General features: G+C 38.6%; 1 protein-coding gene across 2 annotated transcripts; it reads left to right on the plus strand.

Annotated features, from left to right (window-relative positions):
* Positions 1-5,799: 5,799 nt before the first annotated feature.
* Positions 5,800-24,487, plus strand: LOC122656310 (thiamine-repressible mitochondrial transport protein THI74). Of its 2 annotated transcripts, XM_043850792.1 has the most exons (5): positions 5,800-5,899; positions 6,355-7,195; positions 7,314-7,737; positions 23,176-23,429; positions 23,836-24,487. In XM_043850792.1, the coding sequence occupies exons 2-5, from the start codon at positions 6,602-6,604 to the stop codon at positions 23,857-23,859; spliced, it is 1,296 nt and encodes a 431-aa protein (XP_043706727.1). In that variant the 5' UTR covers positions 5,800-5,899; positions 6,355-6,601; the 3' UTR covers positions 23,860-24,487. The 2 variants fall into 2 exon arrangements, with proteins under 2 accessions (XP_043706727.1, XP_043706726.1); XM_043850791.1 differs by lacking the exon at positions 23,836-24,487 and having other exon boundaries at positions 23,176-23,820.

The following is a 24,487-nucleotide window of genomic DNA, read 5'->3' on the forward strand; positions in this document are numbered from 1 at the left end:
AATCCTGCATTTAACACACGCCACATGAAAACTTAAACTTTGGGTGAATTTGTAATTTCCAAAGAAAACGCCACCAAGCAATATCAAGAGTACTAGCAGCAGAAACACCAGACTGAATATTCTGGGCCACTAACTTAGTAGTTAACGAACCATTTCTAGAAGGAACACACCACCACTTATCATCAGATTCAGAAATAGAAATGGATTGTATAGTACTAATTATAGATTGAGGAATGTAGTTATTTAGCAGACAAATATTCCAATGATGATCAGCACAAAAAGACAGAACAAACTTAGACTTGTCAGAAGGATCTAAACTACGAAGAGCATAATCGGAAAGGTTACCTGTCAAATTAGGAATCCATTTATCATACCATAAATAAGTAGAAGAACCATTATCCATTTTCATGCAAACCATACTTTCCAGCCGAGGGATGACATGGGCTATACTATTCCAAACCCAAGAACCTTTACGGATTCGGACTGAGGGATCAAAGTCATCAAATAGAGGTCGATTGTTAAAATATTTAGCCTTGAGAACATGGGCCCATAGAGATTGAGGCTCTGTAAGCAGTCTCCAACTCAATTTGGTCAAGAGAGCCTCATTATGGTATTCAAGCTTACGAAACCCAAGTCCTCCATAACGTTTAGGAGTACACATTTTGGACCAAGAGATAAGGGCAGGTTTTTTCTTAGAAACATCATCCACCCCCCCCCCCCCCGCCAAAACTTGTGACACAAGGAGTCCATCTGACGACATGTTTGAAGAGGGAAGCGAAAGCATTGCATCAAGAAAACAGGAGTGGATGCCACCACCGATTGAATCAAAACACTACGACCAGCATAGGACATAGCTTAGATTTCCAAGATGCCAACTTGTCATTCATTCGAGCAAGTACTCCTCCCAGCTCCTTCCTTTTGGACCTACCATGGAAAAGGTTAGTTCCCAGGTACACAGCGTCAGTAGTCATTTCCTTAATACCCAAAAGAGAGGTGAGAAAAGATTTACGGGCAATATCCTTGCAAGGACATGAGAGATGACTGATGAGGATATGTGAAAATTTGTTGTTTTACACTACAAATTGCAAATTGATTACATAAGCTATGTGGTAGCCAATGGTATTTGAGATTGTTAAGCGCTGGTTTCTTCTTTACGTGGTCCAATTCCTCTCCACGTACATGTGAAAGGTGAAAGATAACCAGCTGTTCCAATTTTGTCATTTACAAGGGGAGGAGAGGAATAAATGAAAACAAAAAAGATAAGTGGTTACCGAATTTGGTTCCTCTGCACGTATCAACAGGTGAATGTACATGTGAGAGCCAACCATCAGTCCTATTTTTGTCATTTACAAGGGGAGGATGGGTTTTTATGGAAACAAAATTAAAATGTGATTGACTCTGAGATGTACGCTCACCTGTTGTTACGTGCAGATGATCTATTCTCGTGGTTACCTCTCACATGTACGTTTATGATCCATTCTCGGAGTCCTACACTTTTTTACTTTTTTTTTTGGGGTGAAATCATACTCTTTCACTGAATTATATAACTCCAACTCCTATAAAAATAGTAGAACCATTAATAAAATTTAAAGGAAAATAAAATAGAGATTTTTTTTTTTTTAATGAAAAGTAAGTTTTCCGGAAATGGTTTTAGGAAAAAGAACGCTAACCGGTCGTGTGGTTAGCATGATTTTGCACCTAGACACAAATCAAAATCTTTGTGCGTGAAAAGATCGCTCAATCTCCATGGAAATCGAAAATCGCATCCAAACCAATGCTTGTGTGCACATTTTCATTGACTACCACACTGATACATGGACTACACGACTGATTAGCATTCTTAGGTTTTTATGTCTAAAATTACAAGACTAGTAGGTTGGTAGGTAACGCCCTGTTTGGTTGCACTCATTCTGTCACAATGTTTTTTTTGTAGGTGTATTTTATTTTATTTTATTATGTGAATGTTCTTTGGCTGAAAATTGACGTTTTGTAAGGTTGTTCCAGAAATGTTCCTAAAGTTGGAAAAGTACAAAAACAACGTTTGACAGTCCATTTATAAATAGAACACCAATTTATTGTTCATTCATTCGTGTTCTAAAACAGTTCTTTCATTCGGTTTGTTTCGCTAGAACAGAAGAATGAACCGGTTTTACCAAACAAGTTTCAGTTCCCATTTCATTCCCACAAAACACAAGAACAATAGAAATGTTTTCGAGGAGTGCAACCAAACAATGCCTTAGGGTGTCAGTTTGGAACCGAAACTAGACGTTTAAAACCAAGCCAAACTGAATCGAAGACTAATCGATTAGGTTTTGGTTTTAAAATAAGGAATAGTTTCTCATTTTGGTTCGTTTTTGGTTTTCAAGGGTGAAACCGTTCCATTAGAATCAAACGAACTTAATTTACTCTAAAGTGTATTAGTTTTTTTGAATTACGGTTTGCAAGCTATCATCAAAAGTATTCCAAAAGCCACTGGTGCACAAAGAAAAGTGCTGTGGAACAATTCTATTTACAGTTTGTTTGGATATGGTGAAAGAAAAATTTTCAAAGATAAAGACATAAAGCATCATTAGGTCATAAGAAAATTTTGGGACATTTGTTGAATTTTCATCCTTATGCATCCAAGTGATTAAATATAAATTGATAACTTTCAACTATAATTTCTTCGATTCTTCCTGAAACAATATACTTGATCTTCTGTTTTTTCTGTGGATTGTGCATTGTATTCAAGTCAATCTATATTAGGAGTTGGAGACTCAATTCTATATTATTTATTAGCGAAATATCTGGGTGATACTAAACCGAATAAAAATCGAAATAAACCGAGTCAGTCTGATTTTGATTTTGAAAATGTGTTTTTATTCTCAGTTCAATTCGATTTTAGTTTTTTCACTATGTATCTTGAACTTAAGTGAATAACCAAAACTGAACCCATTGACACCCTCAAGTAGTGCAATACTATTTATTTATTTTTTAACTGTTGGGGTAGGAAGTCGGGACTAAATATCAATTCAATCACATCTTCAACTTTTTCTCAATTCAATCCCATCTTCACCCTCTCTCTCTCTCTCTCTCTCTCTCTCTCTCTGTGTGTGTGCTAATTTTTACTGTTTTAATACAAAATGTATTTCACAAAAAAAAAAAAAAAAAAGAAGTTAAACACAGAAGAAATGTTGACAAGTAAGAATCAAGAAATTATAGTTGAATAATCTTGATTCCAAGGTTCCAAATAATGATTTCTCTCTTCAAAAGTCTATATACTCTATTTTGTTGGTTTCTCTTTACTTAGAGAAAACTCACTAAGTCTCTATCACCTATCTTGTTGGACAAGTTTTCACGCTCTCTTCTTAAAGAAAACTTATGAGTCTAGCTCAACGTACGAGAATGTACAAGAACGAGTCACAGCTGTCAAGATGGAATCCACCCTATGAGACCCACATGGGGTGGATTCTATCTTGACGAATGTGAGCCGTTCTCGTACACTCACGTACGTGAATGTGAGCCTAACTCAAAACTTATTAACTCTCTTCTGTATCTTGTTCGGCAAGCTTTCATTTTCTCTCGCAGAGAAAACCCACTATACATTTTCTTCTAAAATGTCTTTTGGAAGACTTCACCTTGTTTAATATCTTAAACAATTAACTACTTCCATTTACTTAGAAGTCTCAACTTTATTGATGACTCCACTTTTCCATGTCAAGGCTCTTCACCTCTCATTCAAATAGACAACCTAAATTAAATCATTAAATCAATCATCAACCGGTCTCAATAAAAGCCATCAAACCCAACAAGTCTCCTACATATCTTGTCGACTCTCATAGGTCCTTGTCGACTCAATACATGCATGCATGGTTTAAGAAATCGGATCGGACAGATCAGTAAATTAAAATTGAAATCGATCGAGCTCAATCATGATTCTGACATCGAGAACTTTGATTCTCCTATGGTTAATTATCTTGATTCCAGTGTCCCAAAAATGGAGATTTCCACGGGATCAGAAGAAAAAAAAAAAAGGTTTAAAAATAATGTTTCCTGCATAACTTGTCCACTGTCACAGCTCCTTGTGGACTTATACACGAATGGTTTAAGAGATCCGATCATCCGATTCTCTCCATTTAAAAAACCTGCAGGTCTTCTCTGAAATCTGAATGCAATTTTCTCTCATTTCTCCCTTTGTTTATCGTCTAAATGCTCTAATGGTGGGATTTTTATCCCTTGAGGTTCGCTGATCTGTATGGTTATGCGGTTCCTCTCATAGGGGGCTGAAATGACCATTCCACCCTTGACCGAACACATTGTTCAGGTGGGATCCACCCCCCTTATATTAGAGGTACTAGGGAATCATACCGGTTAGGGAACCACAGGTGATAAAAATTCTCAAATGACTCATAATGAGAATGTGCAAATGGCCAGACTATTTTCAGGTAACATCGATTAAACTTGGTTTCTTTTTCAGAAATGGCGTGTAATAAGATAATGGTTTTGATTTTACTATATTTTTTGTACTTGGCAAACTTCATAATTTTTTTTTGTGATGGCACACATTGTAATTCCTTTTGGAATTTTTTAAGGTTTCAAAAATTAGGAATCAAATCGTTGAATCGGCCGATTTGTATCAGAATCGGTTATAATCAATCTCGATTTCAATCGATCTGACACGATCGATTCACACTCAAAACCTTAGAAATTTCTCGGTTTTTGGATCTGTGGACCAATTCTAGGGTTCTTGAGGTTGATTCTAATCCGATCTGGATCAGAATTGTCACTAGGCGATTATGTCTCGGATTCCACATTTTAAAACCTTGTATAGAACGTAAGTAAATTTACTATAAATTCAACTTTTTTATGCATTTTTCATTTTTTTAAAGGTGCACTACCCATCCGACGGTGCACAGTACACTGAGCAAGTGCACTGCACTTGAGAGGATCGGTACTTAATTTTTGAATGACACGGTTTATAATTTTTTTAATGTTTTTTTATAGATTTAAAGAATATCTTTACATTAGAAAAAATTTGAATCACCTACATAAGTTGGAGGATTTTTCTATTAATAATTATAAATTTATTGAAAAATTTTAATTTTTTCTGATTTTTTATTATTGGGAAAGAGAAGGCTATCCAGTCGTGTAAAATGATCACCGCGCCTTCAAAGATTTCCATCTTTCTATGAGGGCATGATACAGTCATTTCGTATGACCTTGTGTTTAAGCATAGATGCCATGCGCCACACGCGACACGCGACCAGGTAACATTCTTTCTTGCTTATTTTAGATTATGTTTGATTGCAAAAAAAAGAAAAGAAAAGAAAAAATTCAAAAACTTATGAAGTTGAAGAGAGAGAGAAGTAGATATTTTTGTCTCATTAATTATGTTTTTCCTGTGTTTTGAGATGAAAAAAAACACAACCTATTTTTAGACTAGCCATAAGAGCATTGGCCTATTCCGATTCCGATTCGTTTTTGGGACTCCATGTGATTAGAATTAGACGGTTGCAATCCTTTTGGAATTTGGATAGCTCGGAGTATTGATTTGACCTTCGGTTTGCTGAAACGGAAAGGAGACTATTGACTATCGGTTTTGAGTGAAAACCCATCAAATCTAAAACATCCGCACTTTTCAGTTCACCTGGAAAATTCCAATCTGAAGGCGATTCAGAAGAGTGGAGGTGAGTATCTCTGTGTATTGTGTGCCGAGTTCGTTGGAAATAACTCCTAGATTTCAAGTAACCATTCATCCTGGTTATGGATTATCGCCCAGGAGCAATGCTGCTCGTTTCCTTCCTTTTCTGTCCTGAGTTGATCTTCCTTTATCTTATCAATTAATTGCAACGACAATTATTCTGAAGAGAAGAAACAAAGATCGAGTTTCAGTAGAAGCTCTAAACAGAATTCATGTGCGGTACGTTTCTCACTTTCTCCCTCTCTCCCTTTCTTCATCTGAAATTATAGCTTGTTTTGTTGTTCCACCTTAAACCGTAAAACTTAGGCAGTCTTAGCTGATCTCAAAACTTTTTATCATTAATAAATTCTTTGAAATTTGGCGGGTATGGTTGATGATTTTATGGCTTGGTTTTTTAGAAATCCATTGTGTCAGGTTTCCTGCACTGGGTCGACTCTGTAGCTTAATTGCGCATTAATTTGTGCTCGTAGGTTGAAGGTTGAGGTTTCAATACCAGCGTAGGATTTTTAGTTTTTCTTTGTAATGTTCTCATTCATATAGATGTACTTGAGCTTAGTAAATTTATTAGAGAGGTTCCGTGGGAGAGATTTCAATTGGTAATTGAGAAGGGCAATGTGTTTTCGCTGGGTGTAATGTTTTGTCTCTGCTTCATATCTTCCTTCTATTTATTTCAGGTACCCCTTTGATGTGAATTCTAGGTTTCGGCAGATTAAGATGATTGCCTTGGTTATTTTTTCTGCTCAACTCTAGTTTACTCTCTGCTTTCTCTTAGAATTTCCTTGGAAGCTTAAATGAAGTCAATGAACCCTGGGCACCAGAGAATTGCCTATATGGATGTTATTGTGCCACAGCATTTTTACTGATTACCAAGTTCTGTGAAGGATTGACAACCTGTTTGAACCAACATTAAGTTCGAAAGAGATGAGGAATCAGGTTTGGAGATGGGTTTTAGGTTTAATATATATAGTTGCTGTTGCCACTATTTGGATTGCTGCCAGTTTTGTTGTTCAATCGGTTGTAGACTCGGGTGTATCTCCATTCCTAATAACCTACATTTGCAATTCATTATTTGTGGTTTACATTCCTATTGTTGAAATTGCACGCTACTTGGAGGATTCAGTTGTGATTTCATGGTTTAGTCGTAGTAATAAAAATGAGAATCATTTGCAAGGACCAGCAGATTCTGAAGAGGTTGTTCTTCTCAGAGATAATGATTTAAGTCCAAACTCAGATGATTTGCATCCATCTGAGCAGATCGTACAAGGAGAAATTAGTCATCAGAGGAAGAGTAGTGCTTTGGAACCAGACTCTGAGTTTGAAAGGATATTGCATGGTGAAGCTGGCATAGAACAGCTTCCAGGAACGGCTGATGTTAGTGAGAACGTTAATAAACAACTTGATGAGAAAGGGCGTTGGACACGTACAAGGATGGCAAAGGTCAGCCTGTTGATATGTCCTTTTTGGTTTCTCGCGCAGCTCACCTTCAATCTCTCGCTCAAGTATACTACTGTGACTGTAAGAGTCTTCAGTCAATCTCTTAAAGCTTTCCTGTTATTCCAAACTTAATTTTTTGTTTAGATTTTGCTTGCACTTTATGTACTTTTGTTTGCTGATAATTTTCTCGCCCCTGCAGTCAAACACCATCTTAAGCAGTGCCTCCAGCCTTTTCACCTATTTGGTCTCTATGGTTTTCTTGGGTGAGAAGTTCACATGGGTGAAGCTGCTTAGTGTTCTACTCTGCATGACTGGAACAATAATTGTCAGCTTCGGTGATTCAAGTACAACCTTAAGGGCAATTGCAACAAACCCCCTGCTTGGTGACATTCTTGCTCTGGTTTCAGCAGGCTTGTATGCAGTATATATCTCCCTTATTCGAAAAAAATTCCCTGATGATGATAACAGTAAGGATGGTAATGCCAGTATGGCACAGTTCCTTGGATTTCTTGGGCTGTTCAACCTCATTATTTTCCTACCTGTTGCCCTTGTACTGAACTTCACAAAACTCGAGCCTTTTTATACTCTCACTTGGAAGCAGTTTGGTCTGATTGTTGGTAAAGGTTCGTCTTTAAGCTCTATGATTAAAACGCTGCTTCTTCTTCTTCCTCCTCGTCTTCTTTTCCTTTGCCAGTTGTCATCTTATGCATGTTACAAAACCTCTTTACTTTTAGGTCAATAAAGTGGTTGCTTCTAATAGTCCTACATGGAAATTTATAATAGACACTCTCTTTTATGTATGAAATTGATCTCACCCATCGGTTCTACTTTAAGCTTATAGTTTCTTTATTCAAAAACGATAACTCTTGGCATATGACTTCCATACATGTATGAAAGAATAAAAGCAAATATTACCCCTGCTACAAGATGCTTTGAAACCTTAAGAAGGGGAAAAATAGTTGCATGGCTGCATCTTGCTTTCATCTTAAATATTTTTTCTTTCTTTTCTTTTTTTTATTGGGAGGGTGGGGGTGAGAGTGGGGGTAGAGCATATCTTGCATCTGTCATTCCTAATTTGCATTTTCAATGATATCTGGGCATATCCAAAGAAGATACAACTACATAGCCCTATCTCAACTAAATGGGGTCGGCTACATGGATCCTTGCTCTCCATTCAGCTCTATTCGAAGTCATACATGATACAAGGCCTAAGCTATGCATGTCTTTCCTCACCACTTCTCCTACGGTTATTTTAGGCCTACCCACGCCTTTTTTAGTTCCTTCGATCTAAATCAAATTACTCCTCCGTATTGGGGCATCCCAAACCCATGCTACCTCAGAGGACTTTCTCGTAACTTATCATGTATCGGAGCTATTCCCAAATCCGCTTTAATATGGTCATTTCTTACTATAGCCTTCTTAGTTTTGCCACACACCAAGCTCAACATCCTCATCTTCGCTACACTTAGTTATCTATTTGGCACTTTTTAACTGCCTAACATTCCACATCATACATAATGGCTGGTTTTTTGACACATCTCTATACTTCATCCATTCTATTTTAATTCTATGAACAACATCATCCTTTATATCACCTTCTTTATTTATGATTGAGCCCAGATACCTAAAATAATCACTTTGTGGAATCTCCCTCTAATCAATATTCACCACCTCATTACCCGTCCTAGTGTGACTAAAGTTACACACCATATACTCTGTCTTGGTTCTACTTATCTTAAAACCTTTTGATTCCAAGGTTGATCTCCATAACTCCAACTTGGCATTATACCTGCTTTTGTCTCATCCACCAAAACGAAATCATTAGCAAAAAGTATACACCAAGGAACCTCATCTTGAATGTCTCTGGTTAAATCATCCATGATAAGCGCAAACAAATAACAATTTAAGGCTGATCCTTGATGATTCTCTACCTTGACCGTCCACAGTTCCTATGCTAGTCACCACACCATCATTCATATCTTTAATTATGTCCACGTATTTACTTGAAACCCTTCTCTTCTTTAGTATATTCTAGATTAATTCTCTAGGGACTCTGTCGTATGCCTTTTCTAGATCAGTAAAAACCATATGGAGGTCCTTCTTGCCCTCTCTAAATCTTTCCATGAGCCTCCTTGGTAAGAAAATAGCTTCCATCGTGGATCTTCCTTGCATAAAACTAAATTAGTTCTCTGAAATAGTAGTTTCTTTTCTTAGGTGGGTGATGCAGATTCATCACCAAATAGAGTTTGTTTCATTAGAAATAAGTCTAGGGTTGGGTTACATACATGTTGGGCCTTTGATCCCATGGGTTTCTAATGTAATAGGCCACTTTTCTGGGCCTAAAATAGGGGTACATAGGTTGCATACGGGATTAGCCCAATACTTAGTTTTTATTGTGTGTTTTTAATTGAACCGGTTTAAATTGGTTGCATCCAATTGGTTCAATTGGTCTAATTTAAGTGAAGTGATTCTATTGGCTAAGAGGTTCTTATATCCTATTGGCTACTAGGGAATCTTCTTTATTTTAAGCAGTTTAAGTTGTTTTTAAGTCATTAGGACTCTATTTTGAGTCTATTTGAGTTTTTTAGTCAGTTTAAGTTAGCTAATAGGTTAAGGATTAGGTTAGGCCATTCCTTTTTAGTGTCTAAGTCTAATTTTGAGTCTTTTATATAAGGTTCTAAGGGGGCCATATATTGAATACGAATTTAATTAATGAAAAAGCTTTTGTTTGCTGCCATAGCTACTGTTCTGCTCTGTTGAGTGAACCTTGTGAGTAATATCAAGGCTACCTTGTGGATAATATCAAGGTGAAGGGATTGGTGGATCTCCAATCGACTCCTTGCATCGTGAAGATCGGGAGGGCTGCTACTTATCTCCTTGCATCGTGAAGATCGGGAGACCCCATTGTTCATCTTCAAAGCTCCTGCCATTGAAGACCTGCAACAAGTAAGAAATTCTGCAACTATTCTTCTTCCTTCTAGAAGGTCACATACAAGGTGATTTTCGTGAGATTTCTGCCCAGCCGAATCTAACCATTAGAACCTGCTAAAAATTTGATCAAGTCTTCCTCAAACCCTAAGAGAGACTCGATTCAAATTTCAGCACCATCCACCCAGCCGATTGTCTGAAATTACAGTTTTACCCCTCTCTCCTACTTCTACTAGGAAACCTCCATAACTTTGAATCTGTCCATCAGTCTCAAACCAAACTTTCAGCATACATCCCTTACATCATTGTTGACACTCGATCATAGTACTATATCTCGCGATATATCGGTATCTCGGGCCTACCGAGATATCCGAAATATCCGAGATATCGCGAAATATGACCGAAATATTGCATTTTTTCTGCAATATTTCGGGGGTCCATCTCGGGGGGTATTTGGCCATATCTAGGCCTGAAACTTCATGGACAGCCTTATTTAAGCTTAATAAACACATTTAAACCATAAAATTGTAAAAATGTGAATTCAAATTGGTGTTTTGGGCTTGCACCCTTGATTGACATACGGTTGCCGACCCTAATGTATAAATAGTTAAATACACATAGATTAGGCAGTTAATATTTAATAATAGTATTTAACTTCATCACATATCAAGTTAAAGCCAATACACATTGATGAGTGCCATGATTCTCATAAACTCCATAATATTCAATAACTCGCTTAAAGCCTTAAAGGCAATACACTAAGTGTCAAAGTTAGTAAGTCACAAGACTCGCAACTCGCAAGTCACAACTCACAAGTTCATAGATCAAAGAAATCACAACTTAAGTTACAAATTACAAGTGCTAAACTGCTAATAGTAGTTGTTGTGCCTCCCTGGATCAATCCCACTCATGCCTCGCTGGAGTCGACGTCCATTGCTCTCTGTTTGAAGGACATATGTGGACCACGGTATAGAATCGGAGAAGAAATGAGTGTAGTCATCCACAAGTGTCAAGTAAATGGAATCATCAACATACTGTAGGTAACCTATCCTAGGATATAAACTAGGGTTACCAATCGATCCAGTCCGTGAAGAAGATGATCCACTGTGATATGATGTTGGCGCCGGCGCAAGAGGCGATGGCATTGGCTGCATGTATGGCTGGTGAGGTTGGTAGCTAGGTCCGCTAGGGTATGCAAAGATGTTATCTACAAAAGATGATCCAGTATGTCCCTGGGACTGGGACTGGTTGTCATAGTCCCCTACCCCACTAAACTGCCCATATGATGATGATCCATATCCATATCCACCGTAAGGTTGTGATGCACCATAATTCGATGCCAATGGAGTGGTATGTGCGAAAATTAAAATAATTATTTAAAAGCAGAAAAATAAATCCGACACCGTGAAGCCGTAGATCGGCCATTGGTGTCTAACATATATTTAATTCATTACCATCTAAGTCATATTACCCCTAATTATTTCCTATTTTAATTGTAGGAAAATGAATTTTTAAAACCAGAAAATTAAAAAAAAAAATACATATGGAAAAAAATTTCGACACCGTGAGGCTATAGATCGGCCTCCGGTGTCTAACATATATTAATATCATCACCATCCAACAAAATTTGTACATAGTCTTTTCAAAAAAATAGTTTTAGAGGAATAGAATTTACCTTAAATAGTGGAAAAAGGCTTGGATGATGAGCTTAGATGACCCTCCGATGAGTTTACCGGCGAAAATCCGACAACAATGTGCTTGAACAATGGCTAGAGTGTTGGATGAGAGCTTGGAAGAGTGGAAGAATAGGCAAAAGACTGAAATTCCTTAGCAAATGCAGCTCTCGGTCGAAATATGGACCGAAATCTGCGAAATATTGTATTAAAGCCCCCCTTCACGTGACACTTTAAGCCAAAATACCATATTTCGTCGATATCTCACGAGATATCGTCGATATCTCACGAGATATCGACGAAATATGGTATTTTTTCATTTCGACCTGATTTCGCATCTCGGTAAGCTCGAGATATACGAAATTAAGCGATATTTGCGAGATTTTGAACCATGCACTCGATCCAAGTTTCATCCCCAACTCCCACTCTAACCTCTTCATCTCCTTGCTCCATTAAAACCCAAACCCAAAACCCTAAAATTCAATTTTGCCCAAAATTGCAGAATTTCAAAACTCATCCAAGCCCTAACCTTTTTATACCATATTGACCCCCTAAACCTGCCCATTAATACCCTATAAACCCCTTTCCCAATATCCAACCCAAACCCTAGGAATTGACCTAAATCCTAGTGCTGTCCATTCGAACCAGCAGCCCCTTTTGGTATTTGATCCTGTTGTTTGGCTCCTAGTAGGTCTCCTACCTATCTAGGACTACATTAGTGGGTTTCAATAACCCTCTCCCATAACTTCATAGTATGACTCAATAGTTTCATGCCTTTATAGTTATTGCAGCTCTGAATATCACCTTTATTTTTGCATATCGGTGATGCAGGTGCACTCCCATGGATCGACCTGAATCCGTTTGAGAACCCAAACCAAAATGAACCGGGTCCCAACCTTGTTCTGGTTTAGTAGGATATTTAGGATTTATTTTATTTGGGAAGGATATGTAACCTTTTATTTTGGGTAGCTATTAGACATGTAGGGAAATTTCCAATTTGAGTTTTATTGAGTTTCTATTTTTATTAGTCTAAGTTTTAGGTAGAAATTAGGAAATATATTTTAATTCTATTGCTGTTTTAGACTTCAATTAGGAAACTCTTAATTTCTTTTATATATATATGCTTGTAACCCAATTCGTTTGGCAGATTGATAGAATGAATTAAAGTTTGAGTTTGGTTGAAGCCTGTGGGCTGGTGCGTTTGCAATTTCCCTTCCCTTCTTCTCTTCTTCTTCTGTGTGAACTCCCTCTCTCTCTCTTCCCAGCAATAGTCTCCCTTCCTCTTTTGTTTTATTCCAACAAGTATCGCAGCCACTCTTTCTTCCCATCCCTTCCTCTCTCATTTTATTCCAAAAAGTATTGCAGTCATGCACTCATGCTATACGGGTCCTACCCTCAGCCTCAAACTGTGAGGACTTGATTTGGCAGATAGGGATGATCTATATCCTATAGTTGAGGTTCCTCTTGCCTTCCCTGTAGAGATTCGTTTAGAGAGCAACCAATACCTGCAACTACCGCTGGTTTTCTGTTTCAGAAGCTTGTAACTCGACCGTCGCTTGGTCTTTGGAATTGATTGTTGTTGGATCAGTTCTGTAGGCCTGGGAGATTCTTGCTCTGGAATTTCATGGCTGTTTGAGTCCGATTTCAAGGCTGGATTCAATTTCCTATTCTGGTTCTACTGCCTACAACCCCTTTCAAGAGGTTGAAGACGATAGAGTATAGGCAACCCATGATACCCTCTCCTTTAATCTCTCTTTATTCCTTGTTTCGAAATTACCTTCACTTTCTCTTTTATTTTAACTTCATTCCAAATCTGTCCTAAATCAATAAATCAAATACCTTTTGTTTCCTCCCTCTTGTCCCCACCCATTAGCCCCTTGAGATTCCATTTAATTACAGCCCCACTACTCACCCTTGATAACTTCAGATTATTTACCAAATTGCTATTGTTTTCCTTGTGCTTGGATTTTAATTCATTGGGTGGGCCAACAAGTGATCCAATAAGGATTAACCCAACCCGGATTGCACCAAATTGGTATCAGAGCAAAACCTAGCTGGTGAATCTAACTCTCTTACTGGAGATCCGTCAACAAATTCAACTTATACAAGAGAAGCTCGACAAGAATCAGAGACAATGCAAGGATACTGAGCGACAATGCACGGAGACTCAACAACAATGCAGGGAAATCAAGAACCAATTAGTGGTCACAATGATCCATAGTTCGAGAACTCGCGAGATCTCGCCGAGTTTCTCGGTTTTTGGAAAAGCTGAGACGAGACTGCCTACGAGTCTCAAAAGTGCAATATCTCGGCGAGATCTCGCCTCTCGGTTGGATCTCGGTTTCGACCCATTATTTTAACCCACCTACCACTTAAATACCTTACCTAATTGGACAAAACTTGACATATCTCGGCGAGATCTCACATCTCGGGTCTAGATCTCGGGTTGACCCAAAGTTGAGGCTTCGAGTTGAAAAAAAAAAATGCACCAACTCGGCCGAGATCTCGACTCGTCTCGGTTTTTCCAAGAGTCGAGTTGGTACCAAGACCCGAGTTTTAGTACCTTGCAATGATCGTATGGACTCTTCTTTTGACAACTTGATATTCGTCGTTGAGCAAAGGGTGAAAGAGCCAGAAGACGAGCCACCAGTGATGGAAGATGAGATGGCGTTGATGGTTGCTGAAGATCAACTTGTGGAAGAGTATAAACCGGTTGCTCTCTTGAGTAAACCAATTGGTTTTATATTTCCAAGTCACTACTTCAACAATGAACTTCGCATCATGGATTTCATATCGTTTGATCGTGGTTTAATTGGTGATTTCATACAGTTAACGATGGATGTTGATTGTGTGGTTTTGATTCTCCCATTCTACAAATCTCGAGGTCGAGTTTTTCTCAACACCGGGGGAATTGTTGCAGGTGCACTCCCATGGGTCGACCTGAATCTGTTTGAGAACCCAAACCAAGATGAACCAGGTCCCAACCTTGTTCTGGTTTAGTAGGATATTTAGGATTTATTTTATTTGGGAAATATATGTAACCTTTTATTTTGGGTAGCTAATAGACATGTAGGGAAATTTCCAATTTGAGTTTTATTTAGTTTCTATTTTTATTAGTCTAACTTTTAGGAAGTAATTAGGAAATAGATTTTAATTCTACTGCTGTTTTAGACTTCAATTAGGAAACTTAATTTCTTTTTTATATATAATCTTATAACCCACCTCATTGGGCAGATTGATAGAATGAATTGAAGTTTGAGTTTGGTTGAAGCTTGTAGGCTGGTGCGTGTGCGATTCTCCTTCCCTTTCTCTTCTTTTTCTGTGCGAACTCTCCCTTCTCCTAGTGAGATTCCTCTCTCTCTCTCTCTCTCACTCTTTCTTCCCAGCGATACTCTCCCTTCCTCTCATTTTATTCCAACAAGCATTGCAGTCACGCCTACCCTCAGCCTCTGTTGGACTATGGGGAGATTGTTGGACAGTGGCTGGTGTTGTCATTGTTGTCAACACAATCAGTTGAGCAACACACTCACACAGATGGCATAGTGAGCAGAGGAATAGCATTTTCTTTGGTACCGGTGGCCGTATTGACATGTACAAGTGTTATGGAAGCGTTCTTGAAGGCTATGACAATGTACTGGTTAGTTGGATTCGTCAAACAAGTCAGACACGGGTTGGATAGTTTACTGAGGCTTCTGGGCATGTGTGGCAGTGTTCGGAGGTGTATGGTAGTGTTTTATGGTGTTTTGTGATGTTTGATAGAGGTTGGAAGCAACAGGGTTTTGGTTCATGTCAGTTTCCGAAAGTGCATCATAGGAGCACGCTGAAGGGTAACCTTGGAGCCAATTTGGAACATCCAATTGGTTGAATCTGAAAAGGTCATGAACTGGAGAATTGTAGTGTGATGAGTCTTCTTCGCAACGCAACTGGATTCATTGAATTTCAAGTTCGTATGGAGAAGTTATGTTGATTTCCGTACAGTTGCAAGATTTGTAAGCAAATCTGGGCTGGCTGCAAGTTCGGAGGTGATACGGCACATATAGCACATATTCTGAGGTGTTTTGATGGTATTTGGACTTTTGATGATGTGTGTGGGCCCCACCAAAAGCGTAGGTGGCATGATGACATGGCTTTGATGTAGCATCAACGTGGCAAAATGATAGGCCACATCACTTTTTGAAGCAGTGGCAAGGCCACCTGGGCAGAGGAGGTGCAAAGCAGCAACAAAAGGCCACCATGGCTCGTGCATGGGCAGCACAAGGCCACGCACATGGGCGTCACAAGGCACACATGGCCTGGGCAGCAACAAGCCCACATAGTGGCATTGCACACAAAGGGCATAGGCAGCATGGCACTCGGCCATGGCATGCCTTTCACATCAGAGCAACTCAAGAGGGTTATTCCACATGTGGGCAGCACTATGCCCAGGCTACTCACAAGCAAATGAATAGGGCACAACGCAAGGCAGCAGCAAGGCCGCAGGCATGTGGCCTGAGCCCATGCGCTGGGCAGCTTGCTCACATAGGCCCCCGCGCATGGTGCCCATGCCGGGCCTGCCACATGGGCCTTGCACTTGGCGGGATTTCATAGACTTAGCCAAAATTTTGGCACTTTGTTTGAAGTGTATTTTGGAAGCATTTTGATCCAACAGACATGAAATGTCCTTTATTTTGTAATTTACAAAAGTTGGAAACCCTTAAAAATAAACATAAAAATTCGGAGGGGTATCGAATCAAATAGTTGAAATTGGTGCAGGGGCCTGCTGGTTATTAAGAGAAGTTCTTCAATTTGAATTGAACGGCTCAGATTGAGCCATATTAGCTTTGATTCCAATCGAATGGATCGCGGCATGGGTGTGTGCTTTGGATTCTTGCGGCAATCATTTAATTGGTGGAGTGTAAAAGTGCTTCGATAAGCGCACAGCATGGAAGAGAGGGGTCTGATGAGATTCCATTTGTCAGTTTTTAATGAGGCTGTGTACAGATTCTTAGATTAGTGCTACAGCAGCTTTAATGAAGCTTAAATGTACTCTTGATTTGATGGGTCGACAGTGTACCATGCACAGACCTCAAGATTCCTATTAAACGGATGTCAACTTTGATGTCAGATTTTTTTAAAAAGGTAAAAAGAGAAAAGAGATCTGACGGATCTCATTAAAGGAACCAGAATCTTGGAGATCCGATGGCTCATATGGCAGCCAACAAGCTAGTGCGCAGATACATTTCACGACTTTAAGTAGTGGTGCTTTAAATTGTCATGAGAAGCCCCCCAAAATTAGAGAATTGCCCTCCAATCTTTAAATGACCATAACTTGGTCATTTTAAGTCCAAATTTGATTATTCATATTGGGGATTTTCCAGAATTCTGTGAAGAACATATTGGGATGCTTGGGAGAGCTCATGTGTGCCCAGAAATTCGGTTTTGAGAGGGTTCTTTATGCTCAATGCATTTGGATGCATGGAATCACTTGAAGATTGCATGGGTTCATCATTTTGGTGGTGTGCGAGCTTGGAGGAGCTTGTGATGGTGATTATTTGTAGAGATCTTCAAGTGGCTAGTCCACTTAGGTGAGTTTTCTTAACCCCTTTGTAGATCCTAAGTTGTTGAACATTGATGTATGCCTAGTGAATCATATTGGGGATTGAAGTGTTATTTTTTTCACCATTTCATTTCATTGTAATGTTCTTGTGAGTTGGTGCTCACAAAGTGTTCGATAAAAAGCCTAGACAGACTTAGGTACTCATAGTAGGGGCTCTGAGTTATTGGGGTAGGTGCCCTTCGTCTTTGTACAATCAAGGACCGAAGCCATATCTGTTGTTGCAGTATTGGAGAGTATTTGTGCAAATACGAAACCCAATATAGGTATTGCACCGTGGATGTAGGCTTATTGTCGAACCACTTATATTTGTGTGTTGTGGTTTGTTATTTGTACTTTGTGAAGTGTTGTGGTGTGTACAGAGTGGGTATGGTACTCCAGGTAGACCTAACCAATATTGGTGGAGGTGGGAGTACACACGAATTATAACTGGCCAATGGGGTGCCCAGCTAGTGGTGCTTACAGGTTACTTGAAGCAACTCTTGGCAGCCAGTGTGTGTGCAGTGATCAGTTGACAGCCAGTTGGGACTTGGTTTTTGGGAAAGAATTTTTGTGACTACTGATTCACCCCCCTCTCAGTAGTGAAACCTAGTACAACAGCCTCAAACTGTGAGGACTTGATTCAGCAGATAGGGACGATCTATATCCTATAGTTGAGGTTCCTATTGCCTTCCCTGTAGAGATTCATTCAGAGAGCAACCAATACCTCCAACTTCCGCTGGTTTTCTGTTTCAGAAGCTTGTAACTCGACCGTCGCTTGATCTTTGGAATCGATTGTTGTTGGATCAGTTCTGTAGGCCTGGGCGATTCTTGCTCTGGAATATCATGGCTGTTTGAGTCCGATTGCAAGGCTGTATTCATTTCCTATTCTGGTTCTACCACCTACAACCCCTTTCAAGATGTTGAAGACGATAGAGTATAGGCAACCCATGATACCTTCTCCTTTAACCTTTTTTTATTCCTCGTTTAAAAATTATCCTTCACTTTCTCTTTTATTTTAATTTCATTCCAAATCTATCCTAAATCAATAAATCAAATACCTTTTGTTTCCTCCCTCTTGTCCCCACTCATTAGCCCCTTGAGATTCTATTTAATTACAGCCCCACCACTCACCCTTGATAACTTCAGATTATTTACCAAATTGCTATTGCTTTCCTTGTGCTTGGATTTTAATTCATTGGGTGGGCCCACAAGCGATCCAACAAGAGTTAACCCAACCCGGATTGCACCAATTGGGATCACAATGCGTCTCCTCCATTCATCTGGCATTTTCCTTGTGGTCGTAATATTATTAAACAGCTTAGTTAGGCATGATAAGCCACAGATTTCTAAGCTCTTCCATACTTATATTGGGACCCCATCTGGGTCTGGTGCCTTGCCTACTTTCATCTTTCTTAAAGTTTTTTTTTTTTACTTCAAACGCCATAATTTTGCGAATATATCTATGACATGTGGTGTCTAGATAAGTAATGCAGTCTTCTGTGGCACTAGTACTTAGAATTTCTGCATTTAGTAGGCTGTGGAAGTACTCTTTCCATCTCTCTTTAATGTCCTCATCTCTTAGCTTGACTTTTAATGTATCTAACATGGTTGAAATCTATACTCTTCCTTTCTCTCATTCTAGCTATCTTATAGATAGCTTTTTCCCCTTCCTTTGTGTTCAGATTGTTATAGAGAGTTCATATTATTTTTTTCTCCCTTGCTTTTCCCTACAATCTTCTTAGCTTCATTTTTCGCAAAATTATACCTTTTTAGATTCCCTACCTCCTTAGTCTTTCGTGTCTTAAAACTAGTTTTCTTAGCCTTAATGGCTGCTTGAACCCTATCATCCCACGACCAAGTCTCCATAAGGGTGTGATGGTTTCCTTTCGATTCCCCTAGGACCTCTTTAGCAACCTTCTTAATACAAGTGTCATCTTGTTCCACATTGTTGTAGTGTCTCCGTCATAGTCTCACTTTCTTTGTTTGACCACTTTATCAGTAATTAAATTCAAGGAGTCTCTTGTATTGAACCCCAAGGAACAGGCTTATTGTTGTATCCTAGGGTCTTTCCTCCATCTCTCTTCAAGCATCTGACTCCCCTATTTGAGTCTTATGGCTCTTTTGCTTTTTTGTTTTTTCTTTTCCTCTCCCTCCTAATTTGAGGGCTACTGTTTTTCTTTCTTTCCTCTTTGGTAATGAATTTTTTTTATTCACCCAAAAAAAATAAAAAATCAAGGAGTCTCCTTTAAGCCCCACCACCATATCTTAGGTCAAGTAGGCTCCCCTTTCTTGCAATTCTGCGTAATAAGGCACAAATCCATGATTACCAGTCTATGTTGAGTGGTTAGGCTCTCCCCATTTATAACTTTACAGTCCTTACTAAACAATCTATCGGACCTTCTAGTTAGGAAGAAATTTATTTGGCTGATATGATGCCCACTTTTGTAGGTAACTAAATGCTCCTCTCTCTTATCACGCCAAGAAGAGGAGGATATTATGTGCCGAAGTGGATCAGTTATGGAGCGCTCAACCAGCTAGGAGTAGGATCAGTAATTCCACCCCCTACTATCCGGATACGATGACGAGCAAGTAAGTGTTCACAATGGATAAATCATATGCCACATTAAAATCTAAAATTGAGATCCCTCCTCATTCCTCTCTCCAAAGCCATAACCTCCATGTACACCTCTATAGCCTCTACGGTCTCTCCCCACATGTCCATTCAGATCACCCCCTATAATAATATTTTTCTCCTTTATTAAGACCTTGCACTAATCCATCCATGTGTTCCCAAATTTGTAACTTACTACTTTCATCCAATCCTACTTAGGGTGGGTAAGCGTTAATTATATTGACGACCTCTTTTTCGAACACAAGCTTGATGGATATAATCATATCTCAAAATCTTTTAACGTCCACCACATCATTCTTTAGATCTTTATCCACTACTACGGCCACTCTACTTCTATTACTTTGATCTCCCGTATACCAAAGTTTAAACTCATCCAACTCCTTCACTTTTTTACCCTTCCATCTAGTCTCTTGAATACAAGCAATATTAATCCTTCTTCTCCTCGTAACATCTATCAACTCTAGACTCTTACCCGTTAAGGATCCAATGTTCGAAGAGCTAATCTAAGCCTTCGCTTTTGGACTAGCTTCTTTACCCGCACTTGTCTACGGTACGAGAACTCTTGCCTACTTGTCACCGCATCCGGGAACGCCCTTGCATAAGGTCGATAAGACATAGTAATAGTCTTAATACATTCATAAAATAGGATCCATGCAAAAGGAGAATGGCTGGATATAATACGTTCTCGGCTGCCTACCTGATGCAACAAAAATATATATATGCAATAAAATATATAATAGAATAGAAGAGCAAATCCTTCATCCATTTAATAGTCAACCTCAACACTTAAAATAGAAAGTATGATGGGATACATAAATGGCAGGAAACCTGCAGGAGAAGTCAGGTTTGTATGCATATGCTTTGCTTCTGTCATTTTGCCTTGCATTATGCAAGTGTTCTTCTGATTGATCTGAACATTACAAACTTTCCAATAATCTGTTAGCATTGCCAGCTTTGATTTATTATACTTCAACGGGCTCAGACACTCGGTTACAATGTTGATCTAAAAATTGTGAGAGATTTTTTTAGGGGAAAAAAAACGATATTCAACCAACACCTCAAATTTAATATGTTGCTTATATCACTTTAATATTATTTTGATTGCCTGCTGAAGTGTCTATTATTCTCAGTCAAAAATGAAGATGGGGAGACTACTTGTTTCAAATTACTTGGCAGATCTCTTTTGTAATGCCTTGCACTAAGAGGAACATCAGAAGGCTAAGAACCATATTTCCTTTAAACTACACTTTATGCATTCCAGTCTACCCTGGTACTTGAAATTCTGAGTTGACGTCTACTGGAGGATAGCCTTGGAAAAACCTTCTGGTGCGCTGATATAATTGATCACATAAATTAGTTGGTATTAGGAACTCTTTCCCGCAATCTCTGGCTATCTATTGCTCCTCATAAGAGCTAAAGAGAGAACACCAAGAAGCATCATCTTTTCCAAAGTGGAGATTTCAGTTGAATGAATGATCAATGATGTATAACTTGTCCTTTAAGGTTGTCTATTTTAATGTTTGTGCATATATTTAGCAAGAAGTGAGAATATTCTGTTAGTCACAAATTCTTCTGTCACTACCCAAAGATTCGAACTAAGAGCACTACTGGGTCACATTCTTTCTTGCCTCAAAGTTGATTTTTTTGTTAGTTCACTCTTTTTTCATTGGAGTAAGAGCACATAGGGCCCCAGCTGAGAGGGAAAGAGCATAAAACATATGCTCTTATGAAAATATGAAACATCTTCTCCTATTTGTTTGTGTGGATTTGGAACTGCGTCAGGTATTCAAATGATCATGTAGAAATGGATCGACATGATCCAGTTTAAAGGTACTAAAAGAGCTAGGGCAGGCCTAAAATGACCCTAGGAGAAGTGGTGAGGAAAGATATGCATAGTTTAGGTCTTCTTTCAAGTATGACGTCGAATAGAGACCGATTGGAGGGCAAGGATCCGTATAGTCGACCCCAGTTAGACTGTTTAAGTCTGAGTCGTAGTTGTTGTTGTTGTGTTCCTTTTCTTTTTTACTTTTATTTTTAATATTTTGTCTTAGCAAAGATCCATGTTGCCAACCCCATTTAGTTGGGATAAGGCTGAGTTGTTGTTGTTGCATGTAGAAATGGATCACTCATGAACTAGAATGTCAAAATTTGGCTACTAGTATTATGTAATGTGGTGCATAACTAGTTTATTTAATTGTTACCAGATTTTGGTTAAATATTTTATGTTTCTGGATGCTGAGTATGGAGAAAGTTCACAGTGGCTGGCTTCAGTAAGTTACAAGAACTACTGTATCTAATCATATGCCATATTTAGTGGCTGTTTAGAATCAATAACATCTGGATTTCACATTTGCCTGTTGAAATTGGAAGGAGCTGCATTTATTTCTTTTGAATTTATGAAGGCCCTTAGAAGGACAACTTGCATAGAACCTACGTGTTAACAGCTGGAAGACTCTAGAAGACACTGTTTTAACCTGCAAGACTTATGTCACATACAACCCCATTCGATATGGATTTGTATTGGCATCAACCATCAATCCCTTCAAGAAATAATCCTGTGGTTTGCTTAAGAAAGGACCAAATTATAAAGAAGAAAAGGAGAGGACTTGAGACGGCACAGTGGAGTTGGATTACATAGATTTTGAAACACAATATTAATGTGCGACTCCAGCTTAGCAGTCAAAACGAGAAGTGAGATTGGGGTATTTTAGGAAGTTCACATTTATTTTCTTCTTAGGTGGCATGACCAATAACTAACTTTGGGAATTAAGTAAATCTTTCCAAAATTAAAACTAATGAATGTAAAACAAATTTAAAACCTATTTATCTTGCAATTAATTTTCTTATCTAGTGGATCTAAAAAATTTCCCAAAAAATATTATCTAGTATGGGGCTAAAACATGTTATAACTTCTTTTTTCTTGTTATACATTATATGGTTTCAAAAGTTCCATGCAAGCAATCTAAAATGTAAATCTGCCTTGAAATTGCTTTACTGAATTTTGGTGACTACCTTTAATAACTTCTTCTCACAAAACTTTATTAATTTTTTCTTCTTGTGCTCAATGAATATTGTTGCTAGTAACTAGACTTTCATGACTTCAATTGTGTCGGACTGTAATTTTGTAATGCTTGTGCTCAATAGAAGAGAATGCCAGTTCCTACGTCTGATTTTCTTTCCTGTTTTCTTTAATTATCTCTGTATTTCAAGAATTTGAATTGATTTGTTCTTTTAATTCTGTTATGGTGGTTAGGTCTACTTGATAATGTGCTTAGTGATTACTTGTGGGCGAAGGCCGTTCTTTTGACAACTACCACAGTGGCTACGGCTGGTCTCACGATTCAGGTTCCCTTGGCTGCTATTGTGGATTCACTAACCGGAAATGCTCCCCATCTCATGGATTACCTTGGAGCTGCAGCTGTCATGGTTGGGTTTGCTGGCATTAACATTCCCTCTGATGCTTGCAGTAGTTCAGTGGATGCTAATCTAGAACAAGAGGATGAAAATGTTAGTACCGCTGACCATGCTTATAGTTTACCAATCAGTAGGGATGCAGCTACTTCTTAAGATGACAATCCTGATGTCAACTGATTTGGGATTCCTCATATTGAATATATTGGCCTACAGGCCTAGTTCCATCATATTATGCATGCAGCTTCTACTACATAGTATTTCAGTTTTGATGGTGAATGATTCTGGAATCCCTCATCTTAGACGGATTGTCCAATTCCCTTCAATTATGCAATTCTGAGTAGTTATGCAGTCTGTTCAAATGTACCATGTGTTACATAAGTTCATGAAAATGTGTTCCTTTTTCCAAGTTGTAGGAACCTTCTACAAATGTACCATGTTTTAGAAAGACAACAGTTCATTAAAGTGTACGTATACCTTCTCACTCTACATTTTTTGGCAGGAACTGAGATTATTAAAATCTTGAATTGGTTGCTGGCTTTCAGTTGGGACTCTTCTATGACATTGACCGTGAATCCTTATTGCTGTGATCATTACAGTTTGGTTGCTGTAAAGTACAGATGATCATCATCAGTGGTGGGTTCACCTCCCATTTGTTCTCAAATGTCTTGGTTTCTTGGAGTCCATTGTTCAGTCAAATTGTGACAGATAGTTTGTGTTGAGAAGGGATTTATGGCTTCATGGGAATAATTAGATTAATTCACCACAGTAATAGACAATCTTCAAGCTGTGGAACGTCTGACACAGACATACAGCCTAATTGGTAACAGAAAGGAGCTTGGAGAACTAACTAAAAGAGTCAATGTAGATTCACCTCATTTAGAAAGAGCAAATCTGGCTGCTGAAATACACAATATATTAACAGGACAGAGGGTCAGAAGACAGCAGTGACTTGATCTCAAGGAGCAGCAGTAAAAATGGTAACTTATTGATGAGAACGAAGTGATCTTCAACCCAGAGTTTAGAGACTCTCTAACTGCCCATGCCTCGGCTATTAACACATCTATGTGTGGGGGTGGGGGTGTATCAGTGGAGCAGCTCTGGTGTGTTTTCGAATCATTGTTTCAAATTCATCAAAATTCTTTGATATTTAA

The sequence above is a fragment of the Telopea speciosissima genome, chromosome 3, assembly GCF_018873765.1.
Source record: "Telopea speciosissima isolate NSW1024214 ecotype Mountain lineage chromosome 3, Tspe_v1, whole genome shotgun sequence".
NCBI classification, from domain to species: Eukaryota; Viridiplantae; Streptophyta; class Magnoliopsida; order Proteales; family Proteaceae; genus Telopea; species Telopea speciosissima.

Coding starts and splice junctions, on each gene's coding strand:
- LOC122656310 (XM_043850791.1), top strand. CDS start 6,602: ATGAGGAATCAGGTTTGGAGATGGGTTTTAGGTTTAATATATATAGTT. Junction 7,196..7,313: donor TCAAGTATACTACTGTGACT/GTAAGAGTCTTC, acceptor TCGCCCCTGCAG/TCAAACACCATCTTAAGCAG. Junction 7,738..23,175: donor TGGTCTGATTGTTGGTAAAG/GTTCGTCTTTAA, acceptor TATGGTGGTTAG/GTCTACTTGATAATGTGCTT.